Consider the following 19,836-nt stretch of genomic DNA (forward strand, 5'->3'; position numbering starts at 1 on the left):
CTGAGATACAGTTTGTACAGGAAAAGCAGGATAGTGCTTAGTCTTTTTTCTGTTTACTAGTCTTCAGAATAAATAGACTGGGGCTCTGGCATCTTCTAAAGGTGACCAATGAGGTTTTATTTAAATTTTTCCTTATGAACACATGGGTTTAAACAAACGTGATGTTTCGGTTTACTACAGTTATCATCCTTACTAATGCTCAACTTATTCCATCTTTGGCCAGCGGGAGTCTTTTCATGTCGGCTTCTGGGTCCTTTCGACACAACACCAGCAGTCTATGATAGCTTCATGGCTTTCCAGAATGACCAGATGTTCCAGGCTCACATTATGCTTTTCCTGCTTGAAGTCTGGAATCAGCCATTCCTCCAAGGAGACTTGGTCCTTTTAAATAGGGAATGGCATTTTGAAACCTTAGTCTGGGTGCTGGAGGGCTCACTGTTTTGATTGGTCATTGTTTCCAGACCTCAGTGGATGAGCCGAGGGTATAGGATTATGTTTTAAAGATAAACATAAAATATCATGTATTTATGATACATGATTTATTTTATCTTTAAAACATAATCCTAATACTTCCTAATCATCAGGATGCCAGAATTTTTTACTTAACCTTATCAAAGTGTATCTCCTTTCTCCTAACTTGAAAATCCTGGTACTCAGTGCCTTCAAAATAATTACTCATATATTTTTTTACAGGACCACAAAATCGTCTCAGAATAAAAGAGCAACCCTACCACTAACAAATGATTACTAAAAAGAGTTTAAACTTTTTTTGCAGTTCTTTTTGTTCTTAGGATACAACCTACTAGGGATGTACAGACAGATTACTGTCTTTTAAAATCACTTGGAATGGTTTCTATGTGGTTATGTCACTAACTGTATACACGCTTAGGTCTTTTTGTTTCATTTTAGTTTTGATTGTTAGTGACTGCTCTTTTACAATTTAATTTTGTTTTATAATTATGTAAAATATTTACATGTTTCCAAAGTCAAATGTACAGAACAAGTTATACTCAATAAAGTATAGCTTTTATCCTCTTTTGTCCCTCTCCTATAGGTAACTATTTAATAATTTATGGTTTATCCTTCTGTTACTTTTTAAAATTATAAACAAATGTGTATATCTTTATATAAACCCATTTTTAGGTAAATGAGAACATATGCTTTTCTCCACCTTGCTTTCTTCACATACAATATATCCTGGAGATGAGTCTGTACTAGGAAGAAGAAATACTCTTCATTCCTTTTTTATCTGGTGCTCTATTGTGTGACTGGGCTATAATTATTCAAATAGTCCTCTGTTGATGGTTATTTGGGATATTTCAAGTTTTCTTTGCGTTTTTGCTATTATAATATTGCTGTAATACATAGCTTTGTGCATTTGTGTTTTCATGATTTTGCCTGTGAATTGTTGGGATATTTCCCTAGAAGTAGAATCACTGGATCAAAGGGTAGATGCCTCTGTAATTTTTCGGGGTATTGCTCCATAGAGATGGTACCATTTTGCATTCCACCCGCAATTTGCTGTCTTGTACTTTTCAAAATCTTTTCATATATATTATCTTGTTTTACCTTTTGAGCAAGTAGTAAAACCTGGGCAGTACAATGATTTTTATTACTATTTTCAGATGAAGGATGTATAGCATAAAACACTTAAAATTTTAATTAAGAAAAATTTTGGCTCTTGCTATCAGCTGCCAGTTCTTGCTGATATTATTCTTCTGTGAGGCAGCTACTTTTCCTACATTTTCATGGGCTGCTTCTAATCTTCTGCAGGTTTAGAAACCATATGGTGGATGTGTTAGATTTATCTCTAAAATAATAACTAGGTTCACTTTCTCCCTACCACTTCCTGGTCAAGGCTGGATTTTGAGTATGATGTTTCCAGGTAGATGAAACTGGGAAGAGTGAGGCTTTATAGGCTGGCCAAGAGTGGTAGAATTCTCCAGATAGTCTCTTATTTCGACCCCCAACCTCCCTTTTTGTTTTCCCCACATGATAGGCTTTCTTCAGCTAAAGAAACTTGCTAGTGCCTTAAAGAGGCCTTTTAAGGCATAAATTTTCTCAAGGAAAGCCGTTTGACTGTTCCTGAAAGTGAACCAGGCCAAGGAGTCACCTTCTCTTTCTTTCTCTCTCTCTCCTCTCTATGGCCCTCTGCAGAAGAGGAGGGGGCAGAGGAGGCCGCCTCAGAACCGGAGTCTTACCTGGACCTGCCAGAGCAAGTTTCAGCAAAAACTACCAGGAAGATCCTGATGCTCCTGTGTGACGAGTCGGTGAGGCTGGGCTCCTGGTGGGTGGCTTTGCCGACTTTCTGCCCTTCTCGAGGGCTGCTTTTGATGACACTGGACGGGCCAGAGGTGGTCTGGAGGCAGGAGTGGACCGGCCCTCAGGATGGTGCTGGGGGCGGCCCCTGGGCTTCGTGGGGTCGCAGAGAGGCTGTTGTGCTCCAGAGCTGGCCTGGCTGGTCAACAGGTCCTACCTTAGTGGTCAGCAAGCCTGGCCCAGGCCAGCCAACGGGCTCCTGCTGATTAAAAAAAAAAAGCCAAACAATTGCTCATCTGCGAGAGAAAGGGCACCAGTCTCGCCTCCGTGCATCCACCTGACGAGTAGCGTGGCCACAACCTACGGTGGCCTTTCTCTGGGAGCTGAGTCTGCAATTACTCTGGGGATGTTAGGCCTTGGATATCTTCACTGTATATTAGCAAAACCCACTGGGCTTGGTGTAAAGGCCTCGTTGGAGCTGGTTCAGCTAGAAGTCTTATTGTACCCAAACAGAATTGGTGTTTATGCAGATTTTCATTTCCGAGATGGGAAGGAGGTGGCACGAAGATTGGCAGGCTCCAGTCCACTTGGGACAGTTGGGACAGTTCTTGGGCACGAGGGGGGGCTCCTGCCACCGAGGGCAGCTCCAGCTGAAGGAGGCGGCTGGCGGGTGCTCCCCTCCGTCCGCAGGCTTGCTGCCAGTGGCCACCCCTCCAAGGAGCCCTCCCCCCGGCGTTGTTCCCACTCCGAGCGGGCACCCAGTCTTCTCCCCCCTCACCCCCCCACTTGACGTGCACCGTGTTCTGCTCTGGTGTCTCCATCTCCCCCCGGCCCTCCTCTCCTCCAGCTCACTGCCTGCCGCCGTGTCCGGTAGATGTCTGGGGACTAGCGTTTGCGTGAAGTGACGTGGGCGGGTGGGAATGGGACTGGATCACGTCTGGACTGCGGTGGGGAGCTCAGGTGTTCGCCCCATGGCTTGCGGGCGAGGTGAGTCCGCACCCTTCTGCGGTGCGGGGAACTCAGTCCGTCGTGAGGATTGGCTTTGTCTCTGGGAAGGGCTCTTAGGCATCCCGGGAAGGCCTTCCTCCGAGGGCCCTGCTGCCCAATGTGTCAGCCCTGGGCTTCTGCTCTGTGGAGTCGTCCCTGGCTAGTTACCCAGACGGGGGATGCGGGGCCTGGGACTCGTCCTGAACCCTGTCTCTGACTGGAGATGTCATCTCCCTTCTCCTCAGGGTTTCCTCATAGAGAGCAAGCTGCTGAGCCTTCTCCTGCCCCTGGATAAGAACGAGTGTTACCTGCTGAAGTTGGACGCCATCTTCTCAGTGAGTCCCCCCAGGGCTGAGTGGGTGAGGGTCCTGGGGTAAAGACAGTCCCCTGGGTTTTCCAGCATTGCCTCAGCCCAGGAGTAGATGCGGGGCTCCCGGGGCTTCCCCGGCTCCCTGTCACATCCTTCCCTTCACCTGTTTTCCATGCATGAATTGGCCTCAGAGTTGCATCGATGTCTCCCATCCCACCCCTTCCTCTGTCAGTTCCTCTCTCATGGCCCGGCTCTCAGCCGTAGGCTCTCCCCTCAGCCCTAAACTTAGATGTGGGTTCAGCCCCGTTAGCATTCTCGTGCCGGCCAGGCCTGTATGGAGCCGTTCCTGACCTGAGAGCCATTCCTCTGTTCTGATGTGCATGTCCAGATTCACCGAGCTTTCCGGACTTGAATGGCCTGTACTCTGGGCCATGGCAGGCGCTGGGGCTGCTGAGGGGAGCGAGGCCCCTGCTCTCGGAGCTGAGGGCCTGTTGACTCCCGGAGCCATGGGGGGAGGGGGCGCTTCTTGACGTGGTATTTGAGCAGTCATTCTATTTTTCCCTCAGGCCCTTGGAATTGAAAGTGAGGATGACTTGTACAAACTGGTAAACTTCTTCCTCAAATACCAAGCTCATCATTCACCTCCCAGCCAGGTAAGGTGACGTGTAATAAAAAAGAGAGCATTTAAAATTCTCCTGGAAGCCCCCAGAGGGTATTGCTGCCTTTGAATAATACTTCTGGAGAAATAGTGAGGGTTTTGTGTCAAGGATAGCTAACTCAGCATTTCCCTTGTTATTATTACTTTTTGTCTTTGTAAAGGGAGGGCTGGCTGGCGATGAGATGCTGTTTTTATACTGAGGACCAAGGAGTCTTCTCCAGGGCCTTCCCTCAAAGCCAGGCCTCAGCCACATGAGAACTGGGCTCACCAAGTTCTGAATATTTTGATCCGTAGCACTTTCCTGCAAAGCAGGGCCCATTTTTAATACCTATCTTGATTGTAATTGACTATTTTGAGGAAGTCATCATGTGAAAAATATTATAAAATTTTAATATAAAAATTAAAACTTGAATTAAAAAATGTTTTTAGTATTGTTAGCCCCAAGGTGAGTATCCTGATATGCTTCCAAAAAGAGTTGGCTGAGTGGACAAAACACAGAAGCCATTAAAAAAAAAAAAGGACATATTCGACTGCATTAAAAAAATTCTGTAGAGCAAAAATCACTATAAGCAAAGTTAAGATACAGATGACAGGAGGGGGGAAATATTTTTAATTCATATCACAGTTAAGGGCTAATTTCCTTACTATATAAAGAACTCTCATAAACCAATAAGAAAAAGACCCACAAGTCAATGGAACAGACAAGGGATATGAACAAACACCTCCTAGAAGAGGCAGTAAGGTAACTTTTAGGGACTAGGGTCGCGGCAGCCATCGCTCTTTGCAGTTCAGTGTCAGAGTGAGTAGGGCCGATGCCAAGCAAGGAATTGTGTTCTCTCCAATCGCAGACCCTATAAGATTTGGCTATGTCCTTCATATTTGACTGGATTTACAGTGGTTTCAGCAGTGTGCTACAGTTTTTAGGATTATATAAGAAAACTGGTAAATTGGTATTTCTTGGATTGGATAATGTGGGAAAAACAACATTGCTACACATGCTAAAAGATGATGGACTTGGACAACATGTCCCAATGCTACATCCCACTTCAGAAGAACTAACCATTGCTGGCATGACCTTTACAACTTTTGATCTGGGTGGACATGTTCAAGCTCGAAGAGTGTGGAAAAACTACCTTCCTGCTATCAACGGCATTGTATTTCTGGTAGATTGTGTAGACCATGAAAGGCTGTTAGAATCAAAAGAAGAACTTGATTCACTAATGACAGATGAAACTGTTGCTAATGTGCCTATACTGATTCTTGGGAATAAGATTGACTGACCTGAAGCCATCAGTGAAGAGAGGTTGTGAGAGATGTTTGGTTTATATGGTCAGACAACAGGAAAGGGCAGTGTGTCTCTGAAAGAACTGAATGCCTGGCCCTTTGAAGTTTTCATGTGTAGTGTGCTCAAAAGACAAGGCTATGGAGAAGGCTTCCGCTGGATGGTGCAGTACATTGATTAACACCAGCCCTCATCGGTTCAAGGTCTCACCATTCAGGCCTACTCAGAGATTTGATCACTCAACATGCATAACATGAATTCGATAGACTTTTGTTGGTTAGAAAACAGATGTTTTTTAGATTATTAGTATTTTATCAACCTAATTTGAGTTAGAATTGAAAACTGATTCTAGTAAGCTTGAATATCACAATGTTAGCTTTCTAATTCCATAAAAATAATTAGTTTCTACAGTTTATAATCTGACATTACCCCCAGCACCATTTTTAAAGAGCAACTTTCCAGACTACATTTGAAGCACTTTTTAACAATATGAAACTACAAATGTAAACCATATTTAAAAGTTCATCATGTTAAATTTTTTATATACTTTTTTGGAACTAGTTTTTAAATTTTAGATTATGTGTCCATCTATCTTAAGTGAACAGTTAATAATTAGCTTATTGATGATTGCATGATGCCTTACAGTTTTCATTATTTTTTCTTATGCAAACGTCATGCAATAAAGCAAACCCTAATATTTGGCATCCTTGTTGGGCAAATGTTTCATTTTAATGTGCCTTATCTGGCTAGTATGCTCTGAAATTTTGCATGTTTAATATTATCTATATGAGGGGGTTACTGGGAAAGGAGATTGCTTCAGAATATTTAGAATAATGCCTAAGTTCCTAGAGGCTTTTGCATTTTCCAGGAGACAAGTTGTGTTTGGTTGCACCTTATACCACATTTATCTCTGAATCATGTGTATTTTTATCTGTAACACTACCATTACCAGTGCTGATGGGGTCCATGTCCTAGGCCCTGTGGGATCGGCCTTCTGCAGAAAAACACAGCTTCTGGTACGACCCAAGGTTAATTTTTGGTTTGATAGGCCCATTCCAGTTGTCTGATTCTGAAGTGCTCCGGCTTACTGGCGCCCGGTTTGGTGTTCTGTGCCTCTTCACCAAAAGTAGTGACAGGCAGCAGTCTCCCCACATTTAGAGGTACTCCCCAGTCTCTTTATACTTAATGGTACTCTCCAGGGCAAATGACAAGTAGGGTCTTGTGCGCAGTTTCATCGTGGAGACCTGCATCTGAGGAAAAAGAGCCTATTCTGCTTCATTTGTCACTGAGATGTTTGGGGATTTTGCTCCTATCCTACAGCTCTTTTGCATTTTTGGCATATTTTATTTCTTGGTGGAAAGAAAATGAATCCATACATTTAATTTTATTTTTTTTTTAGTTATTCTCAGCTAGCTCTCACTTTATAGCACAAAAGGCTTTTGTTTTTAGATACAGTGCTTGCCACGTGATAGTGTCTGCAAGCCTCATTGATAGACTTTCTAATAAGATTTTAGTTAGCCTTTTAAAGCATTTTAATTTCCTAAGAAATTGAGTTCTTTTTTTCCATATGTCGGAGATTCCCATAATTAGCTGAAAGACAAGTGCCAAATATTTATTTTTAAAGACTGTCAAGCTTAAGATTTCCTCTCTTTGTCATAAACCAAGGTTTTATAGTATATTTAACCAATTCCATTGAGAATAGATTGCTCCAATTCCATCAAGAGTGATTTTAATATCAGAATTAGTGTTTTCTCTAGCTATTGTCCAAATCAGAGTTACTGTAGTCCCTTCTGTCATCAATAATGTAATATATGAAGCAAATAAGGATTGAAGGACATGCCTGGAAGGAATTACCAGTTAGCTAAACCAACAAGGTCATTTCACCATGACATTTGGTTTTAGGAATTCACCTATTCTATTTCACTTTCAGCTTCCTTCTAAACGAAAATAAAAAAACTTTCTCCCTGCCTAGAAACATCAGTAGCACCATGGGAAAAGTAGCAAATGATATTTCAGCCTCTTGGTTTATTCTGCCAGATATGTTTAAAGTACTCATTTTTAATGTCTTGACTAAACAGAATTAAGCCTTATTAAAAGTAACTGCTTCTTGTAGTTGGTATCTTTTCAATATTTACAGGGACATGCCTTTCTTCAAGTATTTCCTAGTATCTATTGTGATAATTGAGAAGTTAATTATTTGTGTTATAAATTGGTATAAAGGAAAAAGCTTACTGGTTTCTCTAGAGGGGATTTGCTTTCTGGTACAAAATATCTTGTTTCAGAACTCTCATTCTAGGTCTGTCACTGGGATCAAAGGAACAAAGTCACCTTGTGGACCACAGCTAAACTGTGGATATTTTCCCAATGATGTAAGAGTCTAATAGCCTGAACCTCTGGAAATGAAGCTGTACTTTCCTGCCAGCTTGAGGGAGATGGGCCTCAGAGTTCCCCAGCCATTGGGCTTACCATCTAGCTCTGAGATCTCCTCAGAGCATATACACTAAGTCACTGCTTCCTTCAGAAGAAGCAAGTTAAGAGAATGCCAAGAAGCAGTAAAAGCACATGGGGAAAACATATACTCTGTATGTGCCTGTGCAAGTGTGTACATTTGCGGAGTATTTTTTGGGTAAATGGTAGTATTGGGGACATAGGTTAATTTTGTTCCCCCACTGTAAAGTGTGAAAATGTAATTAACACTATTGTATACAAGCTAAGATTGGATTCCATATAAATCAGGAAGTGTTCAAAAGATGTTTTAAAATCTTAAGTCCAAAACTCTAAAAATAGAGGGCCTCAGCTGGCTTTTATATTTTTAAAGAAGAGATTCTTAACCTCACACCTGTTTCAATGACTGCTGTTAATTATAGTTTTGTGTAACTGTTTAAATTGATGGATTCCAGTTTATCTTGGTGAATTTTTAGATCGAAGATTATAGCATTTTTAAAAATTGGGGCACAGATATTTCCTAAAGCATATGAAAAAATATTCTTCGCCATTGGCTTAGTTGACCCAGTATCCTTGAGTGCCAAAGAAGTATGAATTCAGATGTTGCCTGCATAGATCTAAATTTTAGTTTTGTGTGCCTGTGTACATATACAAATTTACTGTGGTTTACAATGTATACACAGAACGTTGTTTCTTTTCTTTAGTTTTCAACTGGCTCACACTTCTGTGTAGTGCTTTCCAGCACATAAGCTATTTATAAATCATTAAAATAGAGTAATAACTGTGATAATAGTGTTTCTTGCCTTCTGCAAAATGATTTGACTAACCCAACATTTTCACAAGTTCCATCGTTAAAAACAGAATACCTCTAGTTGACATGATATGAGAGTTTCAGGAGACAGGTTTACATTTTCTGAAACTGTACTTGGTATGTGACTCAACGTGGCATTTCAGTCTTATTAGTCACTTACATGACTGAAGTTTGCAAGGCTTCTATTGCCAAATAAATTTTGACCAGAGTACATTGAAAATAGCTAATATAAAAGGAAGTGTCTCAGAAAATCTTGTGTTGATTTTATTTAGAGTATATTGTTTGGATTTTTTTTTTTTTCTGGCCGTGCCATGCGGCATGCGGGATCTTAGTTCCCCGACCAGGAATCACCATGTCCCCTGCATTGGAATCATGGAAACTGCCAGGGAAGTCCCTGTTTGGATCATTTGAAACATATGTAAAAGTTGGTGAAGCTTCAAAAAGTCTCCAAGAGAGCATGAGAAAAATAGAGATTAGCAAATATAAATTTCTGGATGCAAAATTAATAGGGAATTAAAGGTTTTCTATAAACCTTTAAAATTTTTTTTTTTTTTTGGTAATAGTTAAGAGTTCAGAAAACAGTATATCTTCAATTAAGGACTAAATTCTCAAAGCTCCATATTGATGTTTCTGGTCATTTCCATCATTGTCCTTTTGAAATGCAAATTAGTGCTTTTTAACCAAAAAGAAAAAGAAAAAAAAAAAAAGAAAGAAAAAGAGAAAAAAAAGAAAGAGAACAAGCTCTTAAAAATATAGGACTGTGCCTCTATGTAAAGTGATTGGGATTTTGTTAAAACCATGTGTCTACTCTTGAACCCTGTAACCATTCCCCCTCACATACCCTCAGCCCACACGGATAAAAATATCCCTGAGTATAAAGGGAATCTACAGAGTCTACTGAAGATGCAGTTTTGAACTAGCTAATTTTTGTCCTCATAATTTAGAACATTAAGTAGCTAATATATTTAATACCTCTGATTGATTGTTCCGGGCTTTGACCACACTTTCAAACAGAATCCAAAGTAATCACAGTAAAGTAAGCAAATTTATTCAAAGTAAACTTTGTTTCAGGAGTGCCCCCACCCCAAATAGATTTTAGGACAGAAATGGGAAAGGTTTTTGAGTTATTTCATGCAGAATTATTATCTGTGGAAAAGCCGCACTGGAGTGGGTGAATTCTTCTTCAGCGTGTATTTTAAATGAAGCAGGGGAATTAGATTTAATTTTAGTTTTAAATATATGGGGGAAAAGGGAGGTGACAGTTCTACAGTTTTTGACCTACAAGTTGTCCTTGAAATTGTTTTCATTATCAAGTATGAAGATTCACATCAGAATGGCCAACTTCACATGGGTTTCTGGATTCCCTGGTGCTGCTCCTAACCTGGACTTGTAATCAGTTGCCATACTGAGGCCAGAGCACTCAGGGTGGATGTAGTCACATAACTTTAAAAGTGATCAAAGTGTTTTCCGTGGTGAGGCCTTCAGTATTTGACTGAATGCGGAGTATGTTGAAGTGGTAAGTCGGTGATAAGTTTTTCATCACTAACCTTGTTTGCACTTTTGTACACCACTGCTTGCACTAGTATCTTAGTGTGAATTTTAACAATTGTTTTACAGTGTATACAGATTGTTAAGCATTAATTTATATAAAGATGTTTCTGTTTACTTTTATGTATTTTACAAAGAACAGCTATAATAGTTGGTTAAATGCTCTTGAATTGTGTTTGTGTGTTATTTTGATTATGTTCTATTGTCTTTTCACCCCCTATGAATTTGAGTGTCAGGAATAGAAAAATAAAATGATTACCTGGTCTTTGAAAAAAAAATTTTTTTAAACATATGAAAATATAATCAGGCTTTCTTGTATTAAGAGAAATACAAATTAAAAGTGCTCAAATTCCATTTTCATCTGTCAGGTTGGCAAAAATCTGCAAGTTTGATAACACATAGTGATGGCTGAGATTTGGGAAACAGTCATGCTCATAATTTGCTGATGTGAGTGTAAATTGTTGCAGCCTCTGTGGAGGACAGCTTGGCAGGATTGATTACAAAACCGTATAGTACACTTCACCCTGTGATTCCTCTTCTAGGATTTTAGTCTATTGATATACTCGATACAGTTGAAACGATGGGTTTATCATAGCTTATTCATCGCAGCACTGTTTGAAATGACAAAAGATTGGAAATGACCTAAATTTTCATCATTAAGGAATTGATTAATATATGGTGCATCTACACAATGGAATACTATGCAGCTGTAAAAAAAAAAGAACAAGAAAGTTCTTTATGTATTTATGTGAAAAGCTAAGGTTTATTGGTATGTGGAACTCTACTATGTATGTAGTAGAGTATCATTCATGTAAAAATGGGAAGAAAAAGTGAAAGTGTGTGTGTGCTTATATGTTTATATATTTCTTTGGAAGATACATAAGAAACTGGTAACATTGGTTTGCCCGTGGGAAGTAAACTGAATGAACTGCAAGGCAGGAGTAGGAGGACTTTTTAAAATTAAAAAGTTAAAATTTAATTTGTATTATGAGTCAAGAGGATATTTTTATCATATAAGCTTTATGAATATCAATAAAATGAACACCTGTGAACTGAATTTAGAAATAGAACATTATCACTGTTGTGTGTTTTTTGTTTTTTTTTAAATTCGGCTGCACTGCATTTTTTTTTTTTTTTTTTAAATTCTGCTGCATCACATGGCATGTGGGATCTTAGTTCCCTGACCAGGGATCGAACCAGGGCCCCCGCAGTGAAAGCACTGAGTCCTAACCACTGGACCACCAGGGAATTCCCACATTATCACTGTTTTGAAGCTCCCTATGTGCCTCTCCCTGGTCCCATCTTCCTTCTTCCCCATTCTTTTTCCTCACTATTTCTTTCTTTGTGTAAATGCCTCCCTCTGCATCTTTTCCTTAACTTCTGTAACTTTCTGTAAACTTTTCTCCGTTTTTCCTCTTTCTGTCCTCATACACTCATGCTTGCGTACCTCCAGCCATGGTTACCCTTGCACCTTTGTCCAGATCAACCCCTGGCATCTGTGTCTCCCCTACAGGAGCGAACAAGCCTCGTATCACCATTGGAGAAGCTGGACCCCCAGGGAGAGAAGGAGGGAAGCCTTGTGGACCGGGAGCCACAGGAGAAGCAGCCCCCGCCTTCTCCCAGGCTCATCCACCCCAACGATGTTCTCAAGATTCTGGAGGCCTTTGTCACGGGTCTGAGGAAACCCAGGTGGGCTGTGTTGCTGGAGGGCTTGCCTGAGAACTGGGGAAGCTGGATGGGATGGGGGCCCAACAGATGCCAGGGATGGGAGAAGAGGCTGCTGAGCCAGAACTTGGGGGGAGTGAGTAGAAGGATGTCTGGAAGGAGGGTGAGAGGAATCCACAGACATTACAATGAAAGAAATGGGTGTAGAAGCGATTTGCATGTTTTCATTCATCATTCATTCATTCAACAAACATCTGTTGGGATCTGCTGTGTGTGAAGGCCCCGTGGGGAGAACACTTTGTGATCAGAACAATGGTCAAAGCATATGGAGGTGTCATGTTGCTCAGGGGAAGTGGTCACCTCCATCTGGCATATCAGAGAGGGCTTTAGGAGGAAATGGCACCAGAACTGGGTTTTCCTCGGTGGACAAAGTGGGGGGCGAAGGGCATTTTAGGATGTCACAGCACAGGGAAAGGCCTGGTTCAAGAATCATGACAAAGAGGTATGGCTGGAGTGTCAAGGATCTGAGGAGTAGGACCGGCTTGGGTAGAGGAGCCAGGCCAGATCTTGAGAGCCTTACCCAAATTGCCCAAGGTCTTTGTCTTTACCCTGTAGTGGACCGGAGCTAGAAAAGGATCTTAAGCCATGGGGGAGCCCTGAGTAGACTTGCATTTTAGAAAGATCACGTTGGTGGCAGGGAGGGGGCTGCTGCTGGATGCAAGGACAGGGGTAGGAAGGTTTGTCCAGGTGGGAGGGAACAGCCTGGATGAAGCCTATCCTAGAGGGGATGGAGAGGAGATAAATTTTGAGAGCTGCTTTGCTACATTTGTGGAAGAAATAGGCAGAGTAATAAGCTATAAAGCCAGTGAAGTAAACTGACTGAGAGAAAGTGGGTGGATGAAACTCCAGTGATGCTTTCACAAAGGTGACAATGGCACCAGGAATCAGGAACATTGATGATAAGCGGGTGTTCTTTCTGAGAATCTTCCCCGATCTGATGAACTTGTATAGCTGGGTGGGAAGGTGACAGGTGGAAAGGCAGTAAGTCTGTGAGGTGCAGGCACTGTGATGGGCCCTGCTCGGGGGTCTGGATGACGCCAGGCGGAGAGGATGGTACCAGTGCTCTCAACCTTCAGGGACTTTCGGGCACCAGTGAAGCTGCTGAAGGTTGTACGAGACGACTCAAAGGACTCCGAGTACTGGAAGGCCCTGACCACGGTTATCCCTGCCGCCACCCTGAACCTCTGGGACGCTCTCTACACAGCCTTGGAGAAATACCAGTACGTGTGTATGTTATGGCCCAGGAGGAGGAGGGAGCCGGGCAGACAGGTAGGAGAAGGATGCTGCTTGGAGTGGCCACATTTGGCACCTCCCTGTCCCGTGAACTCTTGGAGAGAAAAGCTGCCAAAGGGCAACTCCTGTTGGGGGGCTGTAGTGTTGGGGGAGGAGCCCTCTGGCCCCGCCCTCCCTGTTCTGTTCCCGCTGGCCTGGCTCGTTCAGGTCGGGAGAGCTGCTCTGGTGGGCGAGACTTCTGGGGTCCTCTTCCACCTCCAACCAGATAGAAATGCAGAGCCCCTGGCCCTTACTTGATAGAGGATGGAGGATTCAATGGGCCTCTAACCGATTTTTCTGCCCAAAGCCTCGTCCTGACCCAGAGGGCCGAGCTGCTGATAGAAAACAGTTCTCTGGAACGGCAGAACACAGAGCTCCAGCAGCTGCTGCAACAGTATCTAGACTCCAAGGTGGGTGACGAGCCCCTGCAGGGAGGGGAGGCGGGATGCTGGGAGAGGCCCTGGGACAGGAGGAGATACTAGGAAGTGAGGCGTCACCCCTGCCCCCACCCTGCCGCGAGGCGTGGGAACTTTGAGATGCGGGCTGTAATAGTGTCCCTTTGATGCCCATCGTTTTCAGCACCGGCTGCTTGCTGGACGGCTCTTAGAGGCAGTGACACAGCCAGTGCTGGCCTCCCAGCTTACAGAGCCCTTCCACATGAATTTCCTTCTTTGGTCCCTAACAACCAGTCTGTGAGGCAGATAGGGCGGAAGTGATTCTCCCCCTTTTTCACAAAAAGGAGAATCGAAACTCAGCGCCTCTGTAACTTGCCCAGAGGGCAGACTCTTCCCTCTCTGCCAGCCCTGGGTGTCTGGCCTAGGATGTGACATGGGGAGGGGAGGTTCCAACTGGGGCAGATATGCCCTGGCCCCCACTCGTGCCTGCTGCAGTGACGGTCGGGGCAACTTCCCCATGGCTTGGCAGGAGGAAGGATCTCCCCGTCCACTCCACAGGGAAGAGTCCATTGGCAACACAGTTGCTGGCTCTGCTCTGCTCCTGTGGGATCCTCCACGTGGTGCTTAAGGTCGTAACACGGGGCTGAGCGCAGGTCCTCCGTCATCAGCTGAGGCCAGCCGCACGCCCACGCACTGGGGATGTGTGGCCCGTGAGGTCTCAGGCCCCAGGCCACACCTGAGGGGGGGATGTGGTGAGCCGGGGGGTCACGATGGCCTCTTGGCCCGAGACAGGACTCAGACGTTTGGGAACCGTATGGTCCATACTTCCTTCGAGGCCACTGTGGGCAAAAGGATGGGGAGGAGGGGGGAAGCAGACTGGGGCTAGGGTGGGCAGGTGAAGAGGGGAGGGGAGGGTTCAAGAGAATGGATCAGAGGGGAAGGTTAAGAACATTACCGGAGCCTGACGAGCTGGAGCAGAAGCCAGACGAGGAGCCCGGGTCTTGGCTTCGGAGGAAGGCAGGCTGCGGGCTTTCCCAGGCAGCCGGAAGTGTTTGGGGGAGGAAGTGCTCCCAGGGATTTGGAGGCCTGTGGCAGGGGGACCCTGGGGGAAGTGTCATGACCTTTACTCTTTTCCAGATAAACTCTGAACTGCAAGTTCCTCCGACTCAGGTGTTCCGGGTCCCCACAAAATAGAGCCAGACCTCGAAAGGCTGTCATGTTAGGGCCGACACTGGTATCGGCGTTGGTGCCAGAGGTGGCATCTCCTGGGGAGCTGCCTGGGCCCACTCCCTGGGTTTTCCAGAGCTGCTGTTGTCGGGCCTGTCAAGATAAGTTGACAAGAGGAGTTACTTGTATCCTGCAGGCATGATTAAAGTCGTTAAAAAGTTGTGTCTGAATCTCTTTAAAGAGGTCAGGTGAGACACAGGCCCCTATCCCCACCTCTGTGTCACAGGGGACTTTGTCCCCAGCCTCGGATTGTGGTTTGACAACAGGCTTGTAGCTGTGGGACAGGGCCCGTGGCACGGGGCTCCCTTCTTGCTTTTGGGAGAAGTTGGTGTCTGCAGGTGGCGGCTGGAGCTTTGGGCCATTTCGGGGTCTGTGCCTGCAGACTGTCCTTGGGCCTGCAGGACCCTTTAGTGAGCTTTTGGGGCCCCTGGTTCCAGCCTGCGGTGCCCCCTGGGCTGTGGTGTGAGGCTCTTCCTGTGGGCAGCCTGGGCAGACGGCCCTGTACCTTAGGTCCACCTTGAACCCTGGGCCACAAGGCCCCCCAAAGGGTTAGGGGCCCATCCTGTACTGAGTTTGCCAGCCAACCCTGCACCCTGCCTCCCATCAGTCCCCCCACTTGGACAACTGCAGACTTGTCAGCTCAGTGTTTGATTTCTTTTATTAAGAGAAAAATCACCACTCGAGAAAGGAAAAACAGCCAAGAGAAACCCAGCTCACGCAGGCAGGGGGGCAGCACTTCAAGCAAACTCCAGGCAGCCCCTGGAGGGCCGGAAGGGCGAGCCCTGAAGGGGCCAGGCGGGTAGGGGGGCACGGGCGTCCAGGCGTGGACGTCCAGGCTTGCGAGCGCTAGCCTGGGCTGAGAAAGCTCTGGAAAGCCATCAGGACCCACAGGCTGGGCAGGGACTGGGCTTGTGCACCCAGGGCTGTGGCTGCCTGGGCCGAGTGGAGCGGCCCGGGGAAGCAGCCACCCCGCAGGATTAGTGGGAAGGATCTGGCGCACTTCTGCAGAGCCAAGACTGCTAGTGTCGGCTGCCCTTGCAAGATTATATCTGGGGGAGGGGAGGGTGATACTTTTTGCTCATTAACTCTTTTGAAAGCCCTGGGCACTGGCCCATGACGTGATTCTCGATTCTCAGTTAATTTCGTTAATGCTTTCAAGCTCTACTGGAAGGCCTGGGGAAGATTTGGGGTGGCTTCCTCTGGAGCCTCAGCAAGGTGGGGCAGGCCCCCACCCCTTCCCACACTCCCCGCCCTGCAGGCAGGGACCAGAGGGGAGGGACCGGGCCAGGAGCAGACTTGAGGTGGTGAGGACAGGCAGGGAGGGGAGGTGTCACCAGCCCAGCCAGCAGGACGAAGGCGCCTGGGACCTGAGGCCTCCATGCCAGAGGAGGGGCAAATGCCCAGGCCCAGGAGGGGAGCGCAGGGAGGCCCCGGGGCCTTTACGCCCCTAGGAGCTTCTTGACCATGTAGCCAGGGAGGCTGTAGAGGAAGAGGGCCAGCATGAGCAGCCCCAGCAGTGCCAGCACGATCTTGATGATGAGCCACTTGTACCGCGTGCAGATGAGGTACTTGATGGACTTGAGGGGGTTGAGGAACCAGACAAAGGCCGTGTCGGGCCGGCTGGGGGAGGGAGAGTCTTGGTCAGTTGGTGGCATCTCCAAGGCACCCCATCCCCTCAGCCCTACTAGACCCCAAGAGTACTGAGTCCCCAAAGTACTGAGTGCTGGAGGGAGGGTTTGAGCCCATCTCTGAGCACCAGGTTTGCTGCCTGCATTCCCTGTCCTCTTTGCAGGACCCTCTGGTGCCCCATCTCCTCCCGCGGCCTAGACAGCATTTCTGGCAGCTGGGCAGCCATCACACCTCTCGCACCCTCGCAGTGATGGCAGGTCAATGCTTGAAGAGGCAGCCGCAGCACTGCAGGCAGTTCCGATTATTAGGAAGCTCCCCTATTGAGCGGTTCCTTGTATATGGTCCAGTGCTGCCCCATGTTCTCAGTGAGATCGGTGTTTCTCAACCTCTCCCCCTTTCTGCTTCTGTCCCCACCAGGTCCTGCCAGGGGTGTGAGGGGCCCCGGTGGGGCATACGCCACCCTCACCCCGACCTGCCCACTGTCAGGGCTGGATCGCTATTCTACCTTCTGCAGGGCTGCCTAGCCCAGAAGGGCTTGTTGAGCTTACATTCTGTTGACTGTGTTACAAAAACAACAGGTTCTATAAAATGTCAAGATGGAAAATCAAAGTACTGAATATGCTTCTTCAAATTCCTCCTGCTCCTGGAGGACATGGACCACACCCTCCAGAGCCTTTCAGCGCGGATGGGGCTGCAGAACAGGGGTGTGGGCGCAGGGCACCCGGTCTCTAGTCCCAGCGGTGACAGGCAAGTTAGGCACCTCTTCGAGCCTCAGATTCCTCACTTGTACCACGGGGTTAATAAGTAGACCCTCACCTCCGGGGTTGGTAAAAGGGTGACATGAGAAAGTGCATGGGAAGCTCTCAGCCCAGCGCCTGGCACCGAGCTGTGCTCCTCATGTGCTTGTTACTAAGATGTTTGAACGGGATGGAGATACTCACTGTCCTGCAGGGCAGGAAAGGGCTCGGGGTTGGGAGGAGGATACTGGTAGAAACTATTCAGGACTTGGTGGCTAATCCCAGCCAAAGCCTTTCCCCTTTCCCGTCCATAGCTCAACTTCTTTCTGTCAGTGGAACTGGGTTAGAGTCTGTCCGGATTGTTGCTGGGAGAGGGAGTGGTGTAGTGCGAAGGGCACTGGATTGGCAGTTTGAAAACTGAGGCTGAATCCTAGCTCTACCCTGATGGCTAGGTGACCTTGGGCAATTTACTTTTCCTCTCTGGCCTAATACGTGAACATGCAAGACAGTTATTTGCAGTTCTGAGTCTATGATACTGTTTGAAAGCTTAAAAGTTGCTGTCTGTATCCTTATGTGTGCACTTTGGGCATACTTGTGTGTGCACTTGCGTGTGTGTGTGTGTGTGTGTGTGTGTGTTCCACATGCTGCCCAGCTCATAAGCCCTAGGTCCAGGAGGAAGGGAGGAGTACCAGACCCAGTAGGATGCTGGGCTCAGGCCCCCAAGGATGCTGGGCTCAGGTCTTCTTGGCCAGGCAGCCAGGCACAGAGTAGAGGAAAAGGGCGAGGAGGAGGAGCCGCAGTGCGGGCAGCAGCAGGTTGAGGGGCAGCCAGCGACACGTGTGCCACGGGAAGAAGTGGGCACACTTGAGAGGGTTCAAGCACCAGAGGAAGCTCGTGTCGGGCCGGCTGGAGCAGCAAGGGGAGCAGAGGCAGCACGGAGGAAGGACACAGAAGATGAGGGCTGGGGTGTGGTGAGGGCCCCGGCCAAGATGGGGGCCGACCCTTGGCTGAGTTCCTAGTTCCAGGCACCCCACCAGCCGTGAAGGCTGCCTGGGGCCCCAGAGTCCACCACTGCAGCTGTTTGTCTTTGGCAAAAACGAGGAAGAGCGTTTGACTCAGCTAAGTGGGGCCTTCCCTGGGAGAGGTGCCGCTTTCCTGTACTGGTAGCCCATGCTCTGGCTCAGAGGGAGGTGTGGATTTTGGGGAGAAGGGGAGGAGGGAGGAGGCTCCCCTGCAATGAGGCTGTGGCCTAGGAAGGGACAGAGAGGGCAGAGGTGCCCACAGAGTGGAGGGCAAGAAGACCAGAAGGTTCTGGCACCTCCTTCCTGTTCCAGTGCCCCCAGGGATTAGCGTGGCAGGGGCCTGGCCGGCAGAGCACTCACTTGGGTTTCTCCAGGGGGTCCGGTTCATTGCGGGCCAGGCCCACTGGATTCTTCTCCGCCTCCTCAGCAGTGAGTAGATGCAACTCTGCCTCCACCTTGCCCTGCAGAGAGGAACAGAACGGTCCTGGTGCCCGGGTTAGGTGCCAGGCCCTCAGCGCCCTGGCCTGGCCCAGCCCTGCCCCCTGCCCAGCAGTAGTGGTGCCCACCGTGAGCTCAAACTCATCATTCTCATTGCGGGCCAGGAGGGGCCACCAGCCTTTGACACGCTTCTGCTTGAAGATGGAAACCAGGGGCACGTCCACCTCCCCCGTGGCCATCTCCATGCTGCACTGCTTGGCCGTCTTCGCGCCCCGCGGGAACCGGTTCAGGTCCAGCTCGATGGCCCCTGTGGCGACCTCAGAGTCAGCTCTGACATCCGGTACTATTGACCGCACCCCCAAACCTGGGCTGGGCTCACCCTGCCCCTGCCTCCCCCTCCCCTGCCCGCTCTGCCGGTCCCAGCCTTGCACCCAGGAAGTCGTCGGCGGAGAAGTGGTCGGCGTCCCAGATCTGCAGGGTGAGCCGCGCGGGGATTTTGTATTCAGTCTCGTCCCAGGAGAACATGGACTCCTTCTTGGAGATGACAATCTTTTCCTCGGCAGCCAGGTAGTCGAAGGGGAACAGGTAGCGCCAGTTGAAGTTGCCCTCGCCCGTGAGGGAGTGGTAGTGGACGTCCGTGTCCTGCTTGTCCTCCTGCTGGCCCTTCAGCCACCTGTGGAGCATCGTCGCCTGCTCCAGACTTGTGGCCACACCTGGGGGGGCTCTCTCCACCCACAGCCCCCCTGTCCTCTCCCTCCTCTCCTGCCTCGCAGGAAGGTGGGCTCACCCAGCTCAGCCCCCTCCCAGCCGGGGAACCTCTCACCCACCCCCGCACGAAAATGTCACTGGACTTCTCCCCAGTGAAAAAGTCATCATCCTCCAGGACCACTTCATCTGTGTTCCACACGATGACCCGTAGCTCGTACCTGGGCAGGGGGAGGGGCTGATTAGCAGCCTGCGGGGGGTTTCTCCAGGGTCTTGGGGCTAGGATGGGGCTGGAGATGAGACGACCGGGACAAGTCCTGGGGGCTTGGGGTGGGCATGGGGCCTGGGTCAGGCCGGGGCTGAGGGAGCAGATGTGGGGAGAAGCT

General features: G+C 47.6%; 2 protein-coding genes and 1 pseudogene across 5 annotated transcripts in view; 2 read left to right on the plus strand and 1 right to left on the minus strand.

Annotated features, from left to right (window-relative positions):
- Positions 1-15,050, plus strand: part of DRC1 (dynein regulatory complex subunit 1) — a 50,033-nt gene extending 34,983 nt beyond the window's left edge. For both annotated transcript variants that reach the window (XM_061210659.1, XM_061210660.1), the window contains 7 exons: positions 2,158-2,270; positions 3,492-3,581; positions 4,123-4,209; positions 11,814-11,989; positions 13,102-13,245; positions 13,605-13,707; positions 14,830-15,050. In XM_061210659.1, coding sequence (XP_061066642.1) covers positions 2,158-2,270; positions 3,492-3,581; positions 4,123-4,209; positions 11,814-11,989; positions 13,102-13,245; positions 13,605-13,707; positions 14,830-14,886 — 770 coding nt within the window. In that variant the 3' untranslated portion in view covers positions 14,887-15,050. The remainder of the gene's footprint in view (positions 1-2,157; positions 2,271-3,491; positions 3,582-4,122; positions 4,210-11,813; positions 11,990-13,101; positions 13,246-13,604; positions 13,708-14,829) is intronic.
- Positions 4,882-5,677, plus strand: LOC133104823 (GTP-binding protein SAR1b-like; annotated as a pseudogene).
- Positions 15,051-16,358: 1,308 nt separating the features above from the next.
- The window catches only part of OTOF (otoferlin), a 96,138-nt gene continuing 92,660 nt past the window's right edge, over positions 16,359-19,836 (minus strand). For all 3 annotated transcript variants that reach the window (XM_061168693.1, XM_061168691.1, XM_061168692.1), the window contains 5 exons: positions 19,573-19,671; positions 19,177-19,418; positions 18,874-19,052; positions 18,668-18,768; positions 16,359-16,539 (listed from right to left, as the gene is read on the minus strand). In XM_061168693.1, coding sequence (XP_061024676.1) covers positions 16,359-16,539; positions 18,668-18,768; positions 18,874-19,052; positions 19,177-19,418; positions 19,573-19,671 — 802 coding nt within the window. The remainder of the gene's footprint in view (positions 16,540-18,667; positions 18,769-18,873; positions 19,053-19,176; positions 19,419-19,572; positions 19,672-19,836) is intronic.

Source organism: Eubalaena glacialis, chromosome 14 (assembly GCF_028564815.1).
Source record: "Eubalaena glacialis isolate mEubGla1 chromosome 14, mEubGla1.1.hap2.+ XY, whole genome shotgun sequence".
Taxonomy (NCBI): Eukaryota; Metazoa; Chordata; class Mammalia; order Artiodactyla; family Balaenidae; genus Eubalaena; species Eubalaena glacialis.